Source organism: Mastomys coucha, unplaced genomic scaffold (assembly GCF_008632895.1).
Source record: "Mastomys coucha isolate ucsf_1 unplaced genomic scaffold, UCSF_Mcou_1 pScaffold5, whole genome shotgun sequence".
NCBI lineage: Eukaryota > Metazoa > Chordata > Mammalia > Rodentia > Muridae > Mastomys > Mastomys coucha.
The window spans coordinates 7,303,127-7,324,538 of NW_022196911.1; the positions used below are offsets into that span (position 1 = coordinate 7,303,127).

The window sequence follows — 21,412 nt, forward strand, 5'->3', positions numbered from 1 at the left end:
GAGACTTATATGCCTGTTCTCCTGGCTGCTCTCTGTTCATTCTCTAAATAGAAACTGAGTGTCACTAAGTGCAGAGGCGTGCTCTGCCCTTTGCAGATACTTTGCTGAGCTTCATGCACAATAACAGATCATAGGGAGACATGCTATTACACAAAGCTCCCATCCTTCAGATTTCAGCTCAGGCTGCCAGAACAAAGTATGGTAAAGGAATTGGCTGAAACACACATTAATTTCTCATATTTCTGGAGGCTGAGAAGGTCAAGATAACAGCTTGATTACTGCGAGATCTCCTTTCGGTATGCAGAAGGCTGGCCCCAGGTACTCACATTGCCTTTCTTTGGTGCCTGCAGGGAGAGAGGGAAAAAATACAACTTGTACTTCTTTTCCTCCTAGAAGGGTGCTCATCCCACCACGAAGGCAACACCCTTGTGACATTACCTAGATCTAATCCCTCCTGTCGGCTTCACTGCAAACTGCTGTCAGACATAGAAACATGCAGTCTGTTAACATCATGTCCTCAGAAGGGGGCCAGACAGTCACATGGCAAAGACAGGAGAAACGTGATGCAGGTACCAATGAGAATACCAGGATCACAGGAGAACCCACAATAGTCAGGGCACTTAGAATTCTTCAGAATTGACATATCTAAGTCCTGGGTTCTTTTGAAGAGTTGCTGTCATCTGCTACTGAGTTATTTTCATTAATAAAGTTTTTTGTGCCAAAGTGTCCCTTTACTTTTCATGAAGGTACATGAGAATATGGGGGAGGAAAAAGAAGTATGCTCCACAGACATCGCGCATAGCATTAGAATTGCCTGGGACCCACACACCTTTTTCCTTTGCAAACATGTGCATCTGTTGAAAGTATAAGAAAGCATGTTCTATGCTTGTTGTTGCAAACTGTTCATTAAGTACATTAAATACCTGCCTGCTTCAGGGTAGAACTCAGTAGGTCTCTACTCTGTTCTTTTTTTGTTTGTTTTGGTTTTTTTTTGGTTTTGGTTTTGGTTTTGTGTTTCAAGACAGGGTGTCTCTGTATAGTCCTGGCTGTCCTGGAACTCACAACTAACTCCAGGCTAGCCTCGAACTCAACCGCCTGTCTCTGCCTCCCAAGTGCTGGGATTAAAGGCATGCGCCACAACTGCCCGGCTCTAATCTATTCTTGTTGTCCATCTTTGTGCACATGTTGCTTGAATGCCCTATAGACATGCTGTCAGATGTTGGGTTTTTCTGTTGGCAGCCGACATGAATTTCCTCTCTTCCTAATAGTTTTGTCTGTATTTACCTTTAATCTGTATGTATTGATGAATTCATCATTTCCACTGGGGAAATTTTTTCCATCAAACTATAGATGATTTTTTTAAACTTATTTATATTCTATGTACATTAATGTTTTGCCTGAAGTTACAGTGAACTGCTCTATTGATGCTGGGAATTGAACCCAGGTCCTATGGAAGAGCAGTCAGTTCTTCACTGCTCAGCTCTTAAATCAGCTCTTAACCTCTGAGCCATCTTTACAGCCCCTAACTGTAGATGATGTTTAAAGGAATATTTGGCATGATGGGACATGCCTTGTTGTCACAAAACCTCAGAACATGAAGCAACAAGCTTGCAAGTTTGAATTTAGCGTAGACTGAGTAGACCCTGTCTCAGAAACAACAACAGAACAGAATATTTAATGAGTGAGTGGTTTATTATAAAACAGTCATACAGATTCCATAAACTTATTACTCCTTCCCTTGTTGTTAATCATTTACTCCTATGTCTTTAAATTGCTGCTATCCTTAATTTTAATTCACTCTTTTCATAAAAAGAAATTCACCAAGAGTTCACTGTGTATCTAGAGCTCTGTGAGATGCCAGGGATCTAACTGCAGAGTCAGAGTAGAGGAGCTTGTCACAGTATCTCAGGAGCAAAAGGATGCCAGGGTGAAAAACCCTAAAGTGTTCTGAGTGTGAATTCCAGCCCTTGCAGTTAGATAACCCTGATTAGACTATTTCATGCTTCCTAAGCTCTGTGTGTGTGTGTGTGTGTGTGTGTGTGTGTGTGTGTGTGTGTGTAAAATACAGATGATAATTGGCATGCTTGTCATGCCAAGAAGTGGATGTTAGGCGCAGATCCCCCAGTCCTGTTAGGTAAAACAATTTCAAGGTTTATGACAGTGTCAGATGCAAGATCTCCAGATACAATCGCACAGCAGGTGGTAAATGCTCATCGTGTTTCCTGGGACCCAAGACTTCTCCTGTGATGTTCTGGTGGTAACACACTTATGTCCAGTGTGGTTTCTAAACAACTGTGGCATGCCCATTGCTACTCACAGTGAGGAGCTGACAACCAAAGAATCTTCCCTCAGAATTTGCTAGCTCTGATGTGTGTCTGCCTTCATCCATTGCCTCCCACACCCAATTTGTCTGTACTCTGAGAGCTGTGGGATCAAGGGAAAGCTCTCAGGAGGAGCCCTAACCATACTGAGGTGTTGGGCTCCTCTGAGGTCCATTCCAGCATGCGCAGCAGTTCCTGTGAATTGTGATGAAAGACTTGGCAGTGTACTTTGCACCAAAGTAAACATTCAGTGAGTATGTTAATGCCATCTTCACAACACTACGTTGATTATTAACTCATTAATGTCGCTATCATCTGGGAAAATATTCTAAACATGGAAATTCAAACCTTTTCCAGGGAAACATAATATACATGCATGAGAATGTATTAGTGAAACCTAATTTTTTATAAGCCATCTAAACTTTAATTAAAAAGTCACTTTTGAAGCATCTTGTTTTCCAAATATGATAATATGCTTACATGACCAAATATATTTTCTCTTTGGTCAGACATAAATATTTTCTGTAAATTAGAGAGAATTATAATAATGAATTTCTGGTGCATCTTTCCTTTCCAGAAAATGAACGAGAGTGACCTCACTCAGAGAAGAAGGTTCACCATACACACACCTCTCTGACTTACTGGAGAGAGCTTTTAATGCTGAAATGCAGCACAACTCCCCTGCCTCCCTCCCCCCCTCCCCCCCTGCAAATGCTGGTCTTCCCATTACCTCTTTTCTTAGGATCACTGGTTGAGTTGACAGTTGTCTTAGCCTCTCTTTTAGCTAGAAAACAAAAGAAACAAAAACAGTATAGCAGTTTTTTTTCTGATTTTGAAAATGTATGAACAGCAGAGTGTATTCATTATGCTGCTGGTCACGTTTTCAGTATGTGAGGGATTATTTTGGTTACATTGATTGAGGTTGGAAGATCCATTCACTGTGAATTGAACCACTCCTGATCGTGACTCTGACCTGTAGAACTGTGGGAAATGAGCTGACCATGCATGTGTGTATTTATTTATGGAGATGGTGTGGCCAGCTCCTTAGGCTCCTGCCACTGTGACTTCCCCATTATGGGGACTGTCACCTGGAACTGAGCTAAAATAGACCTTGTGAAGTTGCTTTTGTGGGGTATTTACCACAGCAATAAAAAAGAAACTCAGCCAATCATCCTGTTGCCCCAGTTTTCATAGGTTTGTCTTTTTAGTTGTGCATATATTTTGTCCTCTTAACACAAATTGAGTTGAAATTTACTCCACTTGTTCAAGGGCCCTGCTCTTTGGTTGCAGGTGTTGTTTGGCACAGCAGATGGGCAGGTGATTGTCATGGACTGCCACGGCAGAATGCTAGCCCATGTCCTCCTGCATGAATCTGACGGCATCCTCAGCATGTCCTGGAATTACCCCATCTTCCTGGTTGAGGACAGCAGTGAGAGTGACACAGACTCAGATGATTATTCTCCTCCCCAAGGTAACCAGCTCACTGCCCTCACTTTTACTGATTGCATTTGGCAAAGAGAACATTGGGAACGAGAGTGACATCACTTAGAGAAGAAGGTTCAACATACACACACCTCTCTGACTTACTGGAGAGAGCTTTTAATGCTGAAATACAGCACAACTCCCTCGCCTCCCCCTCCCCGTACCCCCCCACAAATGCTGGTCTTCCCATTACCTCTTTTCTTAAGATCACTGGTTGAGTTGACTGCATTCCAAAGACTAAGGTTTTCCTAGACATAAAATGAGACATATGTCTCTTCCTATCTCTAGGGCTTTGTGGGACTTAGCTGCTTAGCAAGAATAAATTTTCATTGCAGATGAAAAATTGTATACTATTAATATAACATAATATGTAGTATGACCAAATCCCTAGTGGCTTTAGAGCTGGTGGCTTTAGCTTTATGTAAGAGAAAGATTGATTCTGCTGTTCAGAGAGCAGCAGCTGGAGCTGGGGCTCCATGTCCCTGCTTGTGCTCTGTCCCTTCTCAGTGACAAAGAGGCAGTGCCCATCTACATGCCTTATTGTTGTTAGTTGGTGTTAGATACTTGAGACTCATGCCTCCTCCATCCTTGGGAGGTAGTATATTTTATTTGTCAGATGTGAAGGAGACCGAAGGAAGCATTTGATAGCCGGCAGGCCTCTGTCAGCATCAGGATTGGCTAGTCACCAATATCTCATCCCAGCACTTTTTTTATCCTTGAAGAAAGATATATTATAAAATGCTATAAAGGAGTGGCTCCTTGCATAAATAGATGTTCTACAGTTACAGGCTCCTGTCCACAGTTGGTTTTGGTGTGTCCCCTTGAGCTGAAGCCATGCAATTCATGGTTTCTCATCAGTCCTGTCATGATGATGCATGCTGTCCTGTGAAGGGCTCGACCAATGTCATCATTGTCTGGGTGGCACATGTCTCCTCCCTCCTGTCACAGAGACATAGATGATTCCTCAGGATTTTTCCCATGTTCAAAATAAGTCATCAGGAGGGTTCAGGGTCTCTGAATCTTAGGAGGAGCATGTTCAGCACCTACAAATCCATTGAGAAAGTACCTATCCTTCTCCTGAAGGACACAGCCATGATAAAATGTTGGTCATATTTCTGCAGCGTCAGGGTACTAAAGTCAGTTTCTATGAAATGCATATAGCTTGTCTTCAAATGGAAACCCTGTGTAGTAAGTAGGATGCAGATTTACTCGTCCTTATTTTATTATAGGAGGAAATAGTGTGCAAAGACCAAGGTTACAGAACAAGTTGAATGTTGACCTGAGGCGACAGTGTATAGCTGACACTTCTCAAACCAGGGTGCACTTCTCAGAAGCAGTGACGTGCTCTCAGGCTAGCACACATTTGCATATTAGATGTAGTGGTGGTGGAGTGGAAAGGTGTTATGATGCACTGGCTTAGAGTGAAGAAAATGTTGCTGTCCTGGGTTACATGTCTGCTAGACCATCCTCACTGCCTGCTGGACATGACTTTAGTGCCACTACAATACCTACAGAAGCTTTGAAAGAGTTCTGGCCATCTAGGTGTTCAGAGGGACTTTCACTTAAAAATACTGTAATTTATTTATTTCGTATGTATGGCTGTTTTGCCTGAATCTGCGACTGTACACCTCATGCATGCAGCACCTGCAGAAGCAGAAGAGAGCATCAGATCCCAGGTACTGGAGTTATAAGAATGGTTGTGAGCCACCATGTAGGTGCTGGGAATCAAGCCCAGGTCTTCTGGAAGAACAGTGACTGCTTTTAACCACTGAGCCATCTCTGCAGCCTGACTTTTTATTTCTCAAGTAATGTGTGGGTGAGCCAGTTCATGGTCTGTCACACAGATCACTCCTAGAACTTCCAAGCAGAGTTCCCTAGTGCTGGCCATGTATTCCACACATGGTAAAGTGACATGAGTCTGACATGAGTCACATCTGGGCTCTACCTACTCTGTAAATTTGGTGGCTCCTGTAGTAAAAACTTAAGGATCTAATACTGGCTGCTATGACTGCTTATTGTCTCTAACTTTGAAGCTTTTTGCTCTGTGCACTGGACCACAATTAAGAAAACACTTTAATACCTTTCCCCACCATTCTTAATGTTACATAACATTTAAATAATTTACATGTAGTATCAGAAGAAACACATAGTACACATATGTGTTAATAAACTCACACACATCATCACCCCAAGTTACCTCTGGGGATGCCTGTTCTACGTCCTGTTTCTCATTTCAGCTCCTCATGCTAGTGCCCTGCTGGTGTGTGTGACCCTGAGTGCTGCAGTGCTTGCTTCACTTGATCCATGCCAGGCCAGAGTTTGAACTCTATTATTAGACAACCTGTAGGGCACTGTGGTGCTTTGAATGAGCATGGCCTCCATAGGCACACATGTTTGAGTATTGATTGGGTCCCCAGTTGATGGAACTGTTTGGGAGGGATTAAGAGGTGTGGCCTTGGGGAAAGTGTGTCAGTGGGTATGGAATTTGATGTTTTGAAAAGCCTACTCCATTCCCAATAATCTCTCTCTCTGCCTCTTACTTACATATAAGGATCCAAGCTCTCAGCTGCTGTTCAACGCCATGCCTACCTGCTAAAACTCTTACCCTCTGTACCTGAGCCCCACATTAACTGTTAACTTTTGTAAGTTGCCTGAATCCAAAATGAGGTGTTATAAACAATGCAGCCTTAGACATGGGGTTAGGTTGTGCTCACTGCTGGCCGTTCACTGGGCCCTTGTGTTTCCACAGATGGGCCTGCAGCATACCCCATTCCTGTGCAGAACATCAAGCCTCTGCTCACCGTCAGCTTCACCTCCGGAGACATCAGCTTAATGAACAACTATGATGACTTGTCCCCCACTGTCATCCGTTCAGGGCTGAAAGGTACAAAATATGCCATTCCCTAACCCCACAGGTGGCACCTGTACATACCTGCCTTCCAAGCTGGTGTCTTCCTATGTAGCTGCTGGGTTCTCTCCTGTGTGATGGCCTTTTTGGGTTTAGTGGAGTCTGTTGACAAAGGTCACTCTGCTAAGCTCCTCTGCTCATCTTAAGTCTGCAGCTGCTCTCATGTAGAGTGGGGATTCCTAATACCCAGTCTGAGTCATACTCCTCTCCTTTCTCTGCTCCGGCAAGGATGGCCTGCTGTTGACTATATTTACATCTGACTGTCACTTTATTCAAATGGCAGCAGATGGCACCATGTTGTCCTTTACCCAGAAGCCCTCAGAGTTTTGGCAAGCTTATAAGGAGTTGATCTTTGTGCAGTAGAGTTCCTTGAAAGACCTGTGGAAGTTCAGACTGTCATATCCATGCAGGGCAATGATGAGTGCTGATACATTGCTGTGAGGAAATGTTTTCACTAGAGAAAAACTACTGCACAGAGATATGGGGACTGTTCTGGTTGTGTACTCCAAGGTTACTAGAGGCAGAGTGAAGTGACCTTGGAGATATTTTGCAAAACATCAATCTTGCCTCTTCAGGATTCACTGGGGCAGAGTAGAAAAAAATTTAAATTCTAAGCCTGGGCTGGTTCTGGTCCTTGATATTACTGGGCTTACTGTCCTCTGACTGGGGAGATAGACAAGACCGCTGTACAGCTTTACTGTCTTAGCTGGCCGTCATGCAGAGTCATTGCCATGGCAGCAGCAGCTACTGCTCTAGGCTCTCTAGGAACCACGAGTCGTGTGTGCACATCACACTTGGCAGCAGTATATGGCACCTATCTGCACTGCCCACACACTTACTAAGTCTGTTTTCAGATTAAGGCATATTTTTAAGCAAATTGTAGTCATTCTTAGGCATTCCATTTTGCTGTTTTAGAACTGCAATTGTAAGGAGTTAGTCTATAAGCTCTCCTAGGACAGAAACTGTGCTAAATCTTTATTCACAGATAGCCCCTTTAGTAGAGCAAGTATCTTTCCTTGCTGGCAGACTTACATTCTGTGCTCCTCTGTTGGCTATTTTCTGAATGTTCTGTCTTCCATTGAGTTAAAAATAACACTGGCCTTTATAAATTCTTCCATGTATCTCCTAAAGTTCTAGTTCTCTTCAAAAACTCTGTTTTTAAAGTTTTAACCATAGTTGCTAATTTCTTGAGATCTGCCTCTAGTTGTGGAATCTTGAATTTTGTTCTCTATCAAATATCTGGTTATGGTTCAAGATAATATAATTACCATTCCATTCCTGTTTATTCTTTACAGATTGTTTTTTTTTTTCTTTTACCTTCTTGCATATGGAAGCTCTTATCTTTTTATTTATCTCTGTGTTGTCTACTTGTTTATTTCTCTAACAGCCTCTTATATATTATTTGTGTGTTTATTAACACTTCTAATTTGTTCTCACCAAGTGTAAATTATGGGACTAGGAAAACCTGTATTAGTCCTTTTAAATGTGTTGTATTTTTAACTCCTCTGTGTGTGTGTGTGTGTGTGTGTGTGTGTGTGTGTGTGTGTGTGTGTGTGTGTGTGTGGTTATAGTCATTACCTATAAGAATTCTAAATCTAATTATGTCCTTCCCTGCCCCGACCCACCCGAGATCTTTGGCTGATATCAGTCCATGACACCCGAATCACCTTTAGGGAGACAGAGCAGCTTTACTCAGGGTGAATCAAGGAGTTTGGGAAAGGGGTTAGGAATATCCAGGGTAGACATAGGTCATTGGCAGAAAGGCTAAGGTACTGAGATTCCTCATTAGCATGGGGAGGCATTTCAGGAATCTCAGGGGCTTGCTGGTCAGGTTCTTATCTGAAGAAAGGAAGCTGAACCTGTAATCTAACCATGGTGACGTGACATTCCTAAAGTAGGGGGATGGCAAGAGTGGTTTCTAGCTCCCCAGACAAGGTCAGAAAAGGAGAAGCTCTGCTTAGAAACTGTCTACCAGTTTTTGAAGAGTTCAGAAATCTATCCAGACAATGGCAGACTTTGACCTTGGTTAGCAGAGCAACATTTAATCTGCACTGTTTTCAGTTATTTGTGGTTTTGTGCTGGGGATAGTTGTACATTGTGCTATCTCTTCATGATTTCAAACAGGCTCGCCTGAGCTATTATTGTCTACTACTGTAATTTTCCTATCTTGGTATCAGAATATTTGTTTCTGATCTGACATCAACATGGTTTACATTTAGTCTTACATGTGGTAGGGACAGCAGCAGTAGTTCTCGTTTATAAATTTTATTCTTAATCTCTTATCTTTCCCTTTGCATTAATAAATAATGGAAAAAACCAAGCACTGTGAAGCTAGAGATGCCATAGTTGCTACTTTATCACAGTACTGTGAGAAGAATCAGTGGACAGAGATACTGAGATTGTTCAGTTTGCTAAAGATGCTGTCACCCTGGTTCTTCAGAAAACAGTCTGTCCCTTCGGGGTCTGCTAAAGGCTGAAGAGTTGCTGATCCCCTTGGTCCATACAGTCTCAGAGAACTTTTTTCCAGGTGAAAGGTGACTCCTGAGGCCCTTTATCCCCAGCACTGTGACTCAGGTAACACACGTGCAGACATTCCACCCCACCCCTGTCCTCCATGACCCACCCTCTTCTGCATCACCTACGATGGTGCTTTTTATGCTCCAGATTCTGGAGAGGGCAGAGGTAGGTGTCTGCTTTCATTGTGCAGCTGTTGCTGAGGGAGTTCCACCCTAGGATGAAGTTGACTAAGTAATTTACCTCAAATTACTCCTCAGAGGAGCAGGAGATGAGGCTTTGGTGTGATATCCACTCCTCCCCCCACCCCTTTTTTCTTTTATTTAGAAAAATATGCCTGAGTCATGAGCTCCGGTGTCCTCTGATGCAAGCAGTGGCAGCACGTTTCTAGGTAGTACAGGTGGATTCCAAAGACCCTCACATGTGCTTCAGTCCCACTGCCAACCCTGCAGCGTGCTCAGATACCACCCCACCCCAGTCCTAGCGCCCAGCACTTTCAATGACTGAGCTGTCTTTCCAGGCTCAGAATTGCACCTTTCTTCATTTCAGTGAGGTCTGTGGAATTCGTGCAGGTTTTGGATGGGTGTGTAGCTGCGTTGCCACCTTCCTCATGTAGCACACCTCCACCTTTCAGTCCTGACTCTGTCCTGTGAGTATGTATGGAGGTCAGAGAGTAGCCTCAGGAGTCACCCTTGAAAATAGTATAATTTTCTTTGAGACAGGGTTACTCACTGCCCGAATGCTCCCCAGTTAGACTAGACTGCTGGGACAGCAAGCTGGCAATTCACCTGTCTCTGCTACCTCTCTAGCAGTAGATTACAACCATGCACCACCACATCCGGCAGTTACTTGAGTTCTGGGGACTCAACTCAGGTCCTGATGCTTACAATACAACACTGACAGTGTGGCCTGTCTCCCAGCCTTTAAAAAGGGAAAGAAAACCAAACAACAAAAACTTTATTTAAATAAAAACACTTTTCCTGATTTTACCATCATGCAATTACTAAGTTGTGTATTTTCCCTCTTTCAGTCACTTCATATCCACGTGTATATGAACACACGTGTATATGTACACGTACGTCCACACAGACATACACATATCTTATGGTTAATAAAAAAGCAACTGTTTCCCATAGAAAACTAAGGGGGAGGAGACTGTGATGACCTTAAACTCCAAGTGGGATTACACTGTATACAGCACCGTTCCTCTCCTGCTGAGTCTTAGCTACCTTTGTGAGATTGGCTTATGGAATATTCTAATTTTCTTTCTGTTGATGTGCTAAACATTTACCAAAAGCACTTCTGGGAGATAAGAGTTACTTGTATTGCATTTCCACGTTACAGTCAATCACAGAGGGAAGTCAACTCAGGAACTCAAGCAAGCACTTAAAGCAGGAAACCTGGAGGAATGTTTTTGTTGTCTTGACCACCTGCCCAGGGAATAGTACCTTCCACAGTAGGCAGACCTTTCCACATTAAGTATTAGTCAGGATAATCCCCACAGATATTCCAGTAGGCCCATCCCTCCAAGGAGATTCCCTGGTCACATGATTCTAAGCTTTGTCAAGTGGACAGTTAAGGATGACCAGGACAAGGAGAATAGTATAAATCTGCTATTTTTCTTTGCGTAAAATGCTTAAAGGGCTCAAATGTGCAGATGCCTGAAGCCACTGAGAGAAGTAGGTGAAGCATGAGATCAGGCCACCTAGATGCCTTTCAAGCTGCTGGGCCCTGTGTGTCAGGAGCTGCAGCAAGAGAGAAAGGGAACTTCTACACGCAGCATGCACTGGCTGGCTCTACACTATATTCTAAGTAGTATATCTTCAGAGATTTAAAAACATCATTACTGAGAATCTTGGAAAGAAACATTGGAAAGTATTTTTTAAAGTGATCCAAGCACAATTTATTTTTTAAAACCCAAAAAGAAGTATGCCCTAATTACACCTACGTTTCTAGCAATCGAATGACTACTTTCTTTTATTCTTGTTTCCCCATCAGTTTACGCATGTTTCAAATTTCACTCCCAGGAACTCTGTCCCTGTAGAGAACTTAGTACCTTGGTTACAGTGGAAATTTTCACGGCTCATGAGGTAATCAAGTACACTGTGTTCAGCATAGCTGAGCCCTGCTGAACCTCAGAGAAGCCAGTGCTTTCCTCTGTATCTCTCAATGCTACAAGTTCTGTCCTTGCCAAAACAAGGAGGACGGTGCTCATAAGGAGTCTATCCTTTAGAAGAAAGGACCTTACCTTGGCAGGTGTCGGCTCTTAGTATGTCTCTGCACCTGCATGAACGGCATCCCTGGGGCTTTGTTCATAAAGACTTAGACTCATTGTCACCTCTAACACAGAGACCCCCTAAAGTTCTCAGCATCTGTTTGCCTTGGCTCTGAGAATTCTGAAGGCATTGCACATCCAGGCCAGTGCTACAGAGGCAACAGCTTGCCTTCTAGTTTTTAAATCCACTTTGTGTCAAAAATTTCAGAATCTAAAAAGAATGAAAGAAAGAAGTGTGGTACAGTCACTCACCCACCCACCCACCCACCCACTAAGCAGGGTGGGTTAGATGAGGGCCTTGGGAACATTGCCATCTCTCTCTCCCCCATCTCAGGAGTGCTGGTGGGGCCATCTTGTTGCTACTTCACTCTGACTCTCTCTAGTTTCTTTGCGTGCAGAATGCTATCGTTCAGAGCAGGTCATTTTAGTCTCACAATCATGACCAGGCTTTTCCTAGACATGATCTGGCATCAAATGTGTAGAGCACACTTATACATATGTCCTCTAGTTCCCTCCCCTGTTGTATTGAGAATCTTGTTAACCAGGATATTTATTTGATTTTTTTAAAATTACTTTTGGTTTTCTAGTTTGATTTTAATTCATATGAGAAATACTGTTTATTGGTGGTTGTATGATTTCAGGTGCTTACAGCCTTTTCTGTTCTGTGTTTGGAGCTGTTGAGCTGTTTCTGGGTTTCTGCTCTGTTCTGACTTAAGGAGAAAGGTCCAGGAGGCTCTCTAGCTCTTCCAGCAGGTGAAAGAACTCCACAACTACAGAATGTTCTAGCTTCAGCATCAGAGTCTTTCCCATCACATGGAGTTTGATTACATGTGACCTGGGCCCTGGATTCTGATCTGTGTGGCTGTCAGAACCTTCAGTGATTTAGTCCAACCTCTCTACAAAATGCATCTGTATTTCAGAGAGCTGTATAACCAGGTGGTGGTTTGAAGGAATTGAGAAAAGAGCTTGTGAATCTTACTAGTACTAATAGGTGTCTGTCTGCCTGTCATCTATCTTATCTATTCATTTTATCAGCAAGAGATAAGTAGCTGCTTATACTAGAATAAGACACAGCATTCACTAGCCATGTGTAGGTAGGCATCTCATTTCTAGTGTGAAGATTTTCTCCACTCATGCTACCTGGCACGCAGCAGGAATGCCTTTGTTCTTTCTCCTGTGCACATGTGCGTCCAGGGCCTGAACTTTATACCCAGTGGCCCCCAAATACTAACTACTAATTGGGGTTTACCTCAATCTATTTTTTAATTGGAGAATTTATAAATAAACTCCTTTAGTCACCTGTGGGCATGAAGGAAGATACAGTAGGAAAGCCCTGATAGAACATGACTCAGCCACAGGGCTTTCCTTACTTAGGACTCCTTCACAATTTTATTGTGGGAATGATAATGCTGGAGGTACAAATTCAACATTCCAGCACTTGTTTATTTTTATCCTGTTTATTTATATGTATATATCTCTATGTATGCCTTAATTATTAGATCTTGCTACATAACCCAGGCTGACCCTTTTGCCTTTACTTACCAAGTAGCTAGACTTACAGGCACATGCTGCCATACCTGGCTTTAACTTGTAGGTTTTCTTAGAAATGTTTTTCACCCTGAATTAGTTATGTTCCAAAGGAGCAGCAACCCCTATCCAAATAAGTACCTGTTTTTTTAGAAGAGTGTTATTATCTTGTACGAGTATACCCTCATGAAAGAAAGACTGAAGAGCCTCTGTTGGCTTTGTTTAGAAGTTGTGTTTTAAGCTGCTGAAGACAGAATAATGTGGCTGTTAAGGAGAGCTGTGTCCTTGTGCTAACCAACCCTTGTGTGTGGTTGCAGAGGTGGTGGCCCAGTGGTGTACACAGGGAGACCTACTGGCAGTTGCTGGGATGGAGCAACAGGCCCAGCTCAGCGAGCTGCCCAGTGGTCCTCTTCTGAAGAGCGCCATGGTCAAGTTCTACAATGTTAGAGGAGAGCACATTTTCACTTTGGATACACTTGTGCAGGTAAGAACACTTGAAAATGTTCAAGCAGTGGGTTGCTATGCTCTATTTTTGGTAAATAATCATAAATTAGTTATTCTTACTGTAATTAGCTTTGGCAGGCTTTATTTTAATTTTCTTTCCAACTGATTCTTGGCCTGTAAACCAGAGAATTAGGGAAAAAAGCAGCTTTTACCTTTTAGCCAAAATGCTTGATTCCATTTTGAAATCAAATGAGTAGAGCATTAATAGAGGGATCTGCTTCAGGAAAAGCCCAGAGATGAGTGAATTCTGGGGGGAATTTTGCTAGTTCTTCCTGTAACAAAAATGAAGTTTACAAATGAAAAGTAGAAACAGAGTAACTCTCTAGAGTAGATCTCAGAGGACAGTATTAGACTGCATGTTAAAACACAGAGCAAGAGGGAAAGGCTTGTCAGAAACACTATAAGCCAAGGCCAGGGTTTGCCACAGAGCATTTTCCACAAAGGTCTCTGGCAATTATCTTCTTGTCCTGGTGTAGACAAATGGAAGTCCTACTCTGCTCTGGGAAGTGGAATCAGAGAGTATGTAGCTTTGTCTGACTGAGCATAATGCCCATCATACAGTGCCCATCTGTGCTACAGTGCAAAGGGTAAACTTGCCTGCCTTTTTAAGTAGATGACCTTATGTGAACATAAGACGCTTCATTTGTCTACTTGTACACCATGGACATTTAAGTTCCTTCCATCTTTGGCTGTTGCTTTGTTTTATTTGAGACAGGGTTGCTCTTTGTAGCCTAGCTTGGCCTAAAACTTGATATGTAGACTAGGCTGTTCTTGAAACCACAGAGATCTCTCATCTCTGATTCCCAAGTGCTCGTATTAGAGGCAAATTCCTCCATACCTGGCTGACTACTGTAAATGATGCTGCTGTGAACATGGTGTACAAATAACCCAACCCTTCTCTAAGTTCTTTTGGATATGTACCCAGAGATCCACTTCTTGGTCATGTGATAGTTTTTAGTTTTTCTGTTGACCTACCACTTTCCATTGCTGATGCTTGCTTACACATCCCTCCACCTTTCCACGTCACAATTTCTCTGTCTTCGTAAGTGTTCTTTTCTGGATGTTGTGCTTTTATGGTTTTTGCCATAGGTAGTAGCTGTCATGGTGGGTATGGTGCTCCTTCACTGTGGCTGTGATTTCAGTTGACTGACACAGTACTGAGAGCATCTCACTCTGCTGATTTGTGTGTTGTTCGAGACAGATTTTCAAGTACTTTGCTCATTTGTAATCAAGCTGTTTTGTTTTATTTATAGAGTTTAAAAGTATGATTTGATAATGATATGTCTTTGTGAGCAAATAAGTATGCACCTATCTGATCCCTTATTATTCCAAGCAGAGCTGATACTTTGAGAAGTGACTGTGTGGCTGGCATAAGCCTTTAAGGACCATTAAATAAGAAGTAAACACAGAGACAATGTTAGTGCCTCCCATCAAAACCTGAGAAGCCAGTTAAAGAAAATACATAAATAATTACAGATATGCACTCTAGATTTTGAGTTAGAATTGGCTTCTAGATACTGTGGTAGCATGGATAAAAGGAGTACCTGCTTTTTGTGGGAATTTTTTCTCTGTCTGGCAGTTCCCTCTCTTAACCTTATTCAGAAATTTTTGTGCAGTCTAAAACACCCTTACACTTTCCATGGCTGTTTGTAAAGGTGCAGAGCATCAGAGAGATGTGAATGGACCAGTGCTTCCATCAGGCATGCTTCCTGTCCTTTAGTGCTGCACACTAAACAAGGAGCCACCTGAGGGCTGAGCTTCTCTGAATAGCAGGACTGCATCCAGGATTTAAGTCAACCTCACCTTCAATCTCAGTGGATATTTCACTGACTTTGGGCTAGAAGTCCAGCCAAGGGGTAGGAGGCATAATTAGGAAGTGGGACTAGAATCAGACAAGAGAGTAGTTAGAGATAGAGATTCCTTGTCACCTGCACAGAGACTGTGGTTGAAGTGAAGTTGGACTGTGCAAAGGGAGTGAATAGTGGGGAAGGGCAAAGAAAGAAAGAAGAGCCTGTGCTTAGAGGGCAGAGGGCAGTGCTTAGTCAGCAGCCGCAGGTGCAGAGGGGATAGATCGCCATAAAGAATTGCTTAATGGAACTGTGTCAGCCAACAGGATAGCACGTGAATGTAGACATGGCAGAACTGGATTTGGGGGTTTTTAGGTCATAACAGTGGAAGATATACTGTAAAAGAGTTTTCCAGTTTTCCAGTGTTTCTGGAGTCATCTGTATGTTAAGTGTTGTTCTAAGACAGCAGTGGCTCTGAGCCGTCCTATTGATGGTACCCTTTAATACAATTCCTAATGTTGTGGTGACTCCCAGACATAAAATTATTTCATTGCTATTTCATAATTGTAATTTTAGTACTGTTATGAATTGTAAATACCTGATATGTAGGATATCTGATGTATGACCATAAAGGGGTCACAATCCACAGGTTGAGAACCACTGCCCTAGCTGCTGGAGTTGTTGCTGCAACAACCTAAGTAGAGTGAACAACAAGATGTTTTCTAAAGTAAAGTAAAATGTCTGAACTTTAGCTGTGTAATTTGTCAAGGTTTGCAAACAAAATAAGGAGCAGGAAGTAATGTGAAACACAGAAGTAGATGTTTATAAACAACTAAGACCTGGGGGATGGGGAGGAAGAGGAGAAAGAAGAAGGAGGAGGAGGAGGAGAAGGAGAAGAAGAAATAATAATGATAAACACACTGAACAAGAACGAGGTGGAAAGTGGGCTTGGTGACAGCACAGGAAGGAGATTCCAGCAGGAGCCATGAGCATATGAAGGAAAGGAAGGTCAACTCCAGTGTCCCTGATAACCTGGAAAGCAGGTGAAGCAGAGGTGAGGTAGGATGCAGCAGCACTTGCAGGGTGGTGAGCTGAGAGGAATCCATGGAGAAGCTGGAGAATGACGTTAAAGCAGATGGAGGACTCTGTCCCCACCTCCCAGAGTCAGGAGGAGTACTAGAGCCTGAGATGAGGAGTTAGGAAAGTCAGTGTAGCTTCTGGTGAAGGCCAGCCGGACGTCTGATCATCATCACAGCAGACAGAGGGCAGCACATACAAGACAGAGCAGGCATGCCAGCTGGGGTCCCTTCCCCATATAAAACCACTTGTGCCTTCAAAGAGCCTTACTCCGTGACCCATTCTAATCCCAGTTACCTCTCAAAGACCTCATGTCCAAATAACAGTCACATCGTAAAACTTTGAGGATTAATATTTCAACATCTGGGGACACACTCAAATGTGTTGATAACCAGTAGATAGGAGAGGATGGGGAGCGTTTCAGACTTTGTAGTTCATAAGACTTTTGTGTTTAATTGGATATTTGTGAATTCTGGACTGAGACATAGTTCATGATTCTGTCTTAGAATACATGGCCCATTGGCATTCCATTTCCTGGATATAGAGTGTCTTGCTTTGCCTTCTCAGTTCAAAGAAACTTATCCCTAACACCAACATGATAGCACCAACATGATGCTTAAAATCTGCCCAAAAGATTATGACCTTCTTCTCTCTGAGCCTGCATAGTGTATAATGCCTCTAGTGTCTTATTTTCTTCAAGCCAAAGGCCACGTTTTCCTTGATGTTCTGACTCCCCATGATGCCCAACTTGGACTGTAGGAGTGCTGCAGCTCTGCTTCTGTCGTCCGTCTACTCAGACTTCTTGGTGGTACATCCTTGTTTGTTCCCACCCAACCCGTGGATTCTTTTCTGCCATTCATTGGCCAGTACTGTCTATGAAGCCTGTTCGTCCTTCCTGTCCTTTTAGCTTTTTCTATAAATGTTCTTTTGTTGTTGTTGTCCAATAAAATAGCCTTTACTCAAATGGATTAGAGAGAGAATGGGGTTCATTACTTACGGAATGACATGTAGTTGATTTTCTGAGTGGGATAGTACACGTTCTTAAGGTGGTGTTGTATCAGAACACCAGTATTTAGGAGAGGTGGCCACTTGTAGTAAGATAAGCACCATTTCCTAGCTTGGGCCAAGAGCTGTAGTTCTCCTTATGTATTAACTGGGCCTCAGTTACCTAGTCCTCTTGACTCCACCTTCCTCAGTTGTTAACTTGACCAGGAGTGCCTGCGTGACAGTTGAGAGGACTGTGAGATAATGCATGTGGGTACTTACTGTGACAGCAGAATGGAACCGGTTAGGAAGATGTGCTTACTTTGTGAAATGGGTGGCTGTTGATGCTTGCATTTAGTTGAAAGTCTGGATTAGTAGTGTAAATTCTTGGTATAAATAAAAGAGACACATGCTTAAGATAACTTTTTATCTGTGTAATTAACTGTTATACAGAAATAGTTCCATGGAAAGCAGAGCTAGAGGGGAGGGGCAGGAGTCTGCCTTGTGCAACCCAGCCCTGCACTACTGGCGTGGTAGTGGTCATTCATGACTCAAGAAGAAACAGAACGCCGGGTGGTGGTGGCCCATGCCTTTAATCCCAGCACTTGGGAGGCAGAAGCAGGCGGATTTCTGAGTTCGAGGCCAGCCTGGTCTACAGAGTGAGTTCCAGGACAGCCAGGGCTACACAGAGAAACCCTGTCTTGAAAAAACAAAAAAGAAAAAAGGAAACAGAACATTTCAGGAAAGAAGTCACGTGTGCAGCCAGCCCTAGTGTGTCAGGTTGTACAAGCTGAGGACTTGAGCACTGTTAGGAATGTATATGGGGGATAGGATGCAAAGGTAAAAAAGATAAACAGGGGTCTTTCAAACTAAGCTTAAGGGCTGGGGAGTTAGCTCAGTACAGTGTGTTTCCACAGTGTGATTTCCTGTACCTCCAACAAACGAATGTATAAGTTTGGTGTACTGGAATCACTGTCCTAATATGTAGCTTCAGAGCTTAATAGTCACATACATGCACATACATACACATGTGCACATCCTAGACTCTTCCTTAGGAACTCTGCTTCCCCAACTCTCCCTTTTCCAAAGAGAAGTCTACTTGCCATTCCTGGCCCATTGTTTTGAGGACAGTTGAGAACAGTGGTGACTTCATTCCTGGGGTCCCAGAAGTACCATGGACTACCTTCTACTGTAATCCTCATAACATTCCTGCTCAACTCAGAAGAAAAGTTAGGAGGCTTAGAAGTTAGTTGGGGTTAGTCCCCGGTTTCATGACTCGGAGTCCCACATCCTGAAGTGCTGTCTCATGGAAGAATGGGAAAAGGTCATGTGGTCTACCTCTTTATCACCTTCTAATTCATGGGCACCACCACCGGATAATTTGAGGATCTAGATGGCCAGCCCTGTGATAAGAAGAATTGATAAGTGTACCTTAGGGACCATTTCAGACAGAGCAAGTATTCTCTGCTGTGCTTTGGAATACCAATGTTCTCAAAACTGGCAAATGACTTTATTTTGCTGAGACAAGTTTAACTGTGCTGCTGTCTTTCTTTGATAGCGCCCCATCATCTCTATCTGTTGGGGCCATCGGGATTCCCGGCTGCTTATGGCCTCAGGACCAGCCCTGTATGTGGTTCGTGTAGAACACCGAGTGTCCAGTCTCCAGCTGTTATGCCAGCAGGCCATCGCCAGCACCCTTCGAGAAGACAAGGATGTTAATAAGCTGACCTTGCCTCCTCGTCTCTGTTCCTACCTCTCCACTGCCTTCATTCCCACTATTAAGGTAGTCTTCCCCTTCTGTTCTTCATGTTCTCACTTCCCAGCCTTTGAACCACAAGAAATGGGAGAGGTGGAGGAGGGTACCAGAGGTAATGTAGAGACTCCCCATTTCTCCATGAGAGTAAGTGCCTGAGGATGGCTGCTTGGACTTGCAGAAACCCGTATGTTCTTTTGTATCTGCAGCCTGCCTGGCATTCCTGCTGGTGTCCATCCATGTGAGGTTTGCTCTATGTGGGAGCTTCCTTTCTCATGGCCAGCTTGATTATTGTGTCAACCTGATGGTAAAAAAGGCAAACTGTTTAGTACTGACAGTGCACCAAGTACTTTATAAAGACATTTTGTTTAGTCTTGACTTCCTGCAGACTCTAACATTGTTTCCTCTTGATAAAGCAGGAAAGAAGTTTATGTGAGGGAAGTAACTTGTTCTGAAGCTAGTTAGGAGACTAGTCAGGATTCAGTCCAGACCAGTTCTCAGGCTTGCTCTCCTCTTCTCTGCACTGAGTGTGACTCCATATAGTGCAGTTCCCAGCCAACTTTTATACAGACTGTCAACCAGAAAATGCCTGTCAAGTGGCAACATGTGAAATAGACCAGCCAGTCCTACACACACAAGGCTTTCTATTGACCTTAGGGCTTTTTCTCTACTATGTCTTATTTCTCTAGACTGACTACTTGATCACTTTTCTCCTAATACAGTTAGAGTGTTGAGTCTGATGGTTCTTTTTTCTAAGCTGCCATAAAGTATTGATAATATGCTAGGAGTTTTCAACTCTTGTGGGATATGTCAGAAAAAGTGGGTGTCAGAACTGTCACTGGTTGCAGTTCATTGTCCAAAGTGGGACCCTCACTTAATTACTGTTTAAAAGCCCCCCACAGTTTTGAGTAATCTTCTACAATTTATAGTTGACCTCTTCCTAGCCTATATTCTGCCAGAGCATCTGTGACAGAAGCCAGTCTGCTCTGTGCCTGCTCTTTTTCTTTCTGGGATCCCAGATATGCTTTTTCTACCTGTGTCCTGCCTCTAGCCCCCAATTCCAGACCCCAACAACATGCGAGACTTTGTCAGCTACCCCTCAGCGGGCAATGAACGGCTGCACTGCACCATGAAGCGTACAGAGGATGACCCAGAGGTCGGTGGGCCCTGCTATACACTCTACTTGGAGTATCTGGGAGGACTCGTGCCTATTCTCAAGGGGAGGCGTATTAGCAAACTGCGGCCAGAGTTCGTCATTATGGACCCTCGGACAGACAGCAAATCAGGTAGGTCCTTTGCTGCAGGGAATGAGACCCCCATTTCTGTGTGGTTGTGAAATATCACCCTTAAAGTCATGCAAGGAGAATACCAGTTTCTGTGACTGTTTGATGCTGGTTAGTGTGGCACACTGTTGACACTCCTCCCTTCCCTGGCTCCCACCTAACTGAGCAGTTTTCTAACTGCCCTTGCTGGAAGGTTTGCACAGTACTCTATGTGTATCAGGTTGAGGAAACATCAGCTCCTCCTATCTCAGAGAAAGCCTACTAGTACAGCCTTCTGGCCCTGAGTACAGTCCTCTCACAGTCACCAAGTTAGTACTCATTGAGTACCTGGATATAGTACTGAGGTAAGGAGAAAATAGAAAGTCCCTGCCTTCCCAGGAGGGTGACAGAGCTCAGACTTTCAAGCCTGCAGCCAGCCCACCTTCAGCCTTGTATTTTTGCATCTGCCCTTCTAATCCACTATTTGGTTTTCCAATTTGTTCTAGTGAAAGTTTATTACAGACCCATATCATTCCGACATGAAGCATCACTCTGTTGATGTGGGCATCAGTGTTCAGATGTATTAAAAAGGCCTCCCTACAAGATCTAGACTGAGGCCCCACAGGAAGAGGCTGGGAGGTTTTCTGTGCCAGTTAGGTGCCAGCTGAATGTGCATGTACCTGTGAGTACCTGCAGCTTATACATTCTGCAACTTTCATGTGACCCCTGCCACAGAAGGCACAACATTGGCCTTGGTGTCCATACCTATCATAGTGTCCTGCTTGGCACACTACAATCATCCTTCTCAGAAGACTCCTTGCCCTGGAGGGAGGAACTGGTCATCTTGTAGCACTAGACCTTGAGACAACATTGTTCATATTGGGTTTGTTTCATTAGTTAATACTCTTAACCTCCTAGTGTCAGTTCACCCTTAGGACTGGTCTTTGTCCTTTGTTGTGTCCCTGAAGCTGCCATAGCATGTGTGATCAAGGTCTTCTTAGTTTTTTTTTTTTTTTTT

At 43.4% G+C, this 21,412-nt stretch overlaps 1 protein-coding gene across 4 annotated transcripts in view; it reads left to right on the plus strand.

Annotated features, from left to right (window-relative positions):
- Positions 1–21,412, plus strand: part of Tulp4 (TUB like protein 4) — a 139,583-nt gene that overhangs the window by 95,796 nt on the left and 22,375 nt on the right. For all 4 annotated transcript variants that reach the window (XM_031355103.1, XM_031355101.1, XM_031355100.1 and 1 more), the window contains 5 exons: positions 3,612–3,792; positions 6,553–6,687; positions 13,345–13,511; positions 18,938–19,162; positions 20,184–20,418. In XM_031355103.1, the coding sequence (XP_031210963.1) occupies positions 3,612–3,792; positions 6,553–6,687; positions 13,345–13,511; positions 18,938–19,162; positions 20,184–20,418 (943 nt within the window). The remainder of the gene's footprint in view (positions 1–3,611; positions 3,793–6,552; positions 6,688–13,344; positions 13,512–18,937; positions 19,163–20,183; positions 20,419–21,412) is intronic.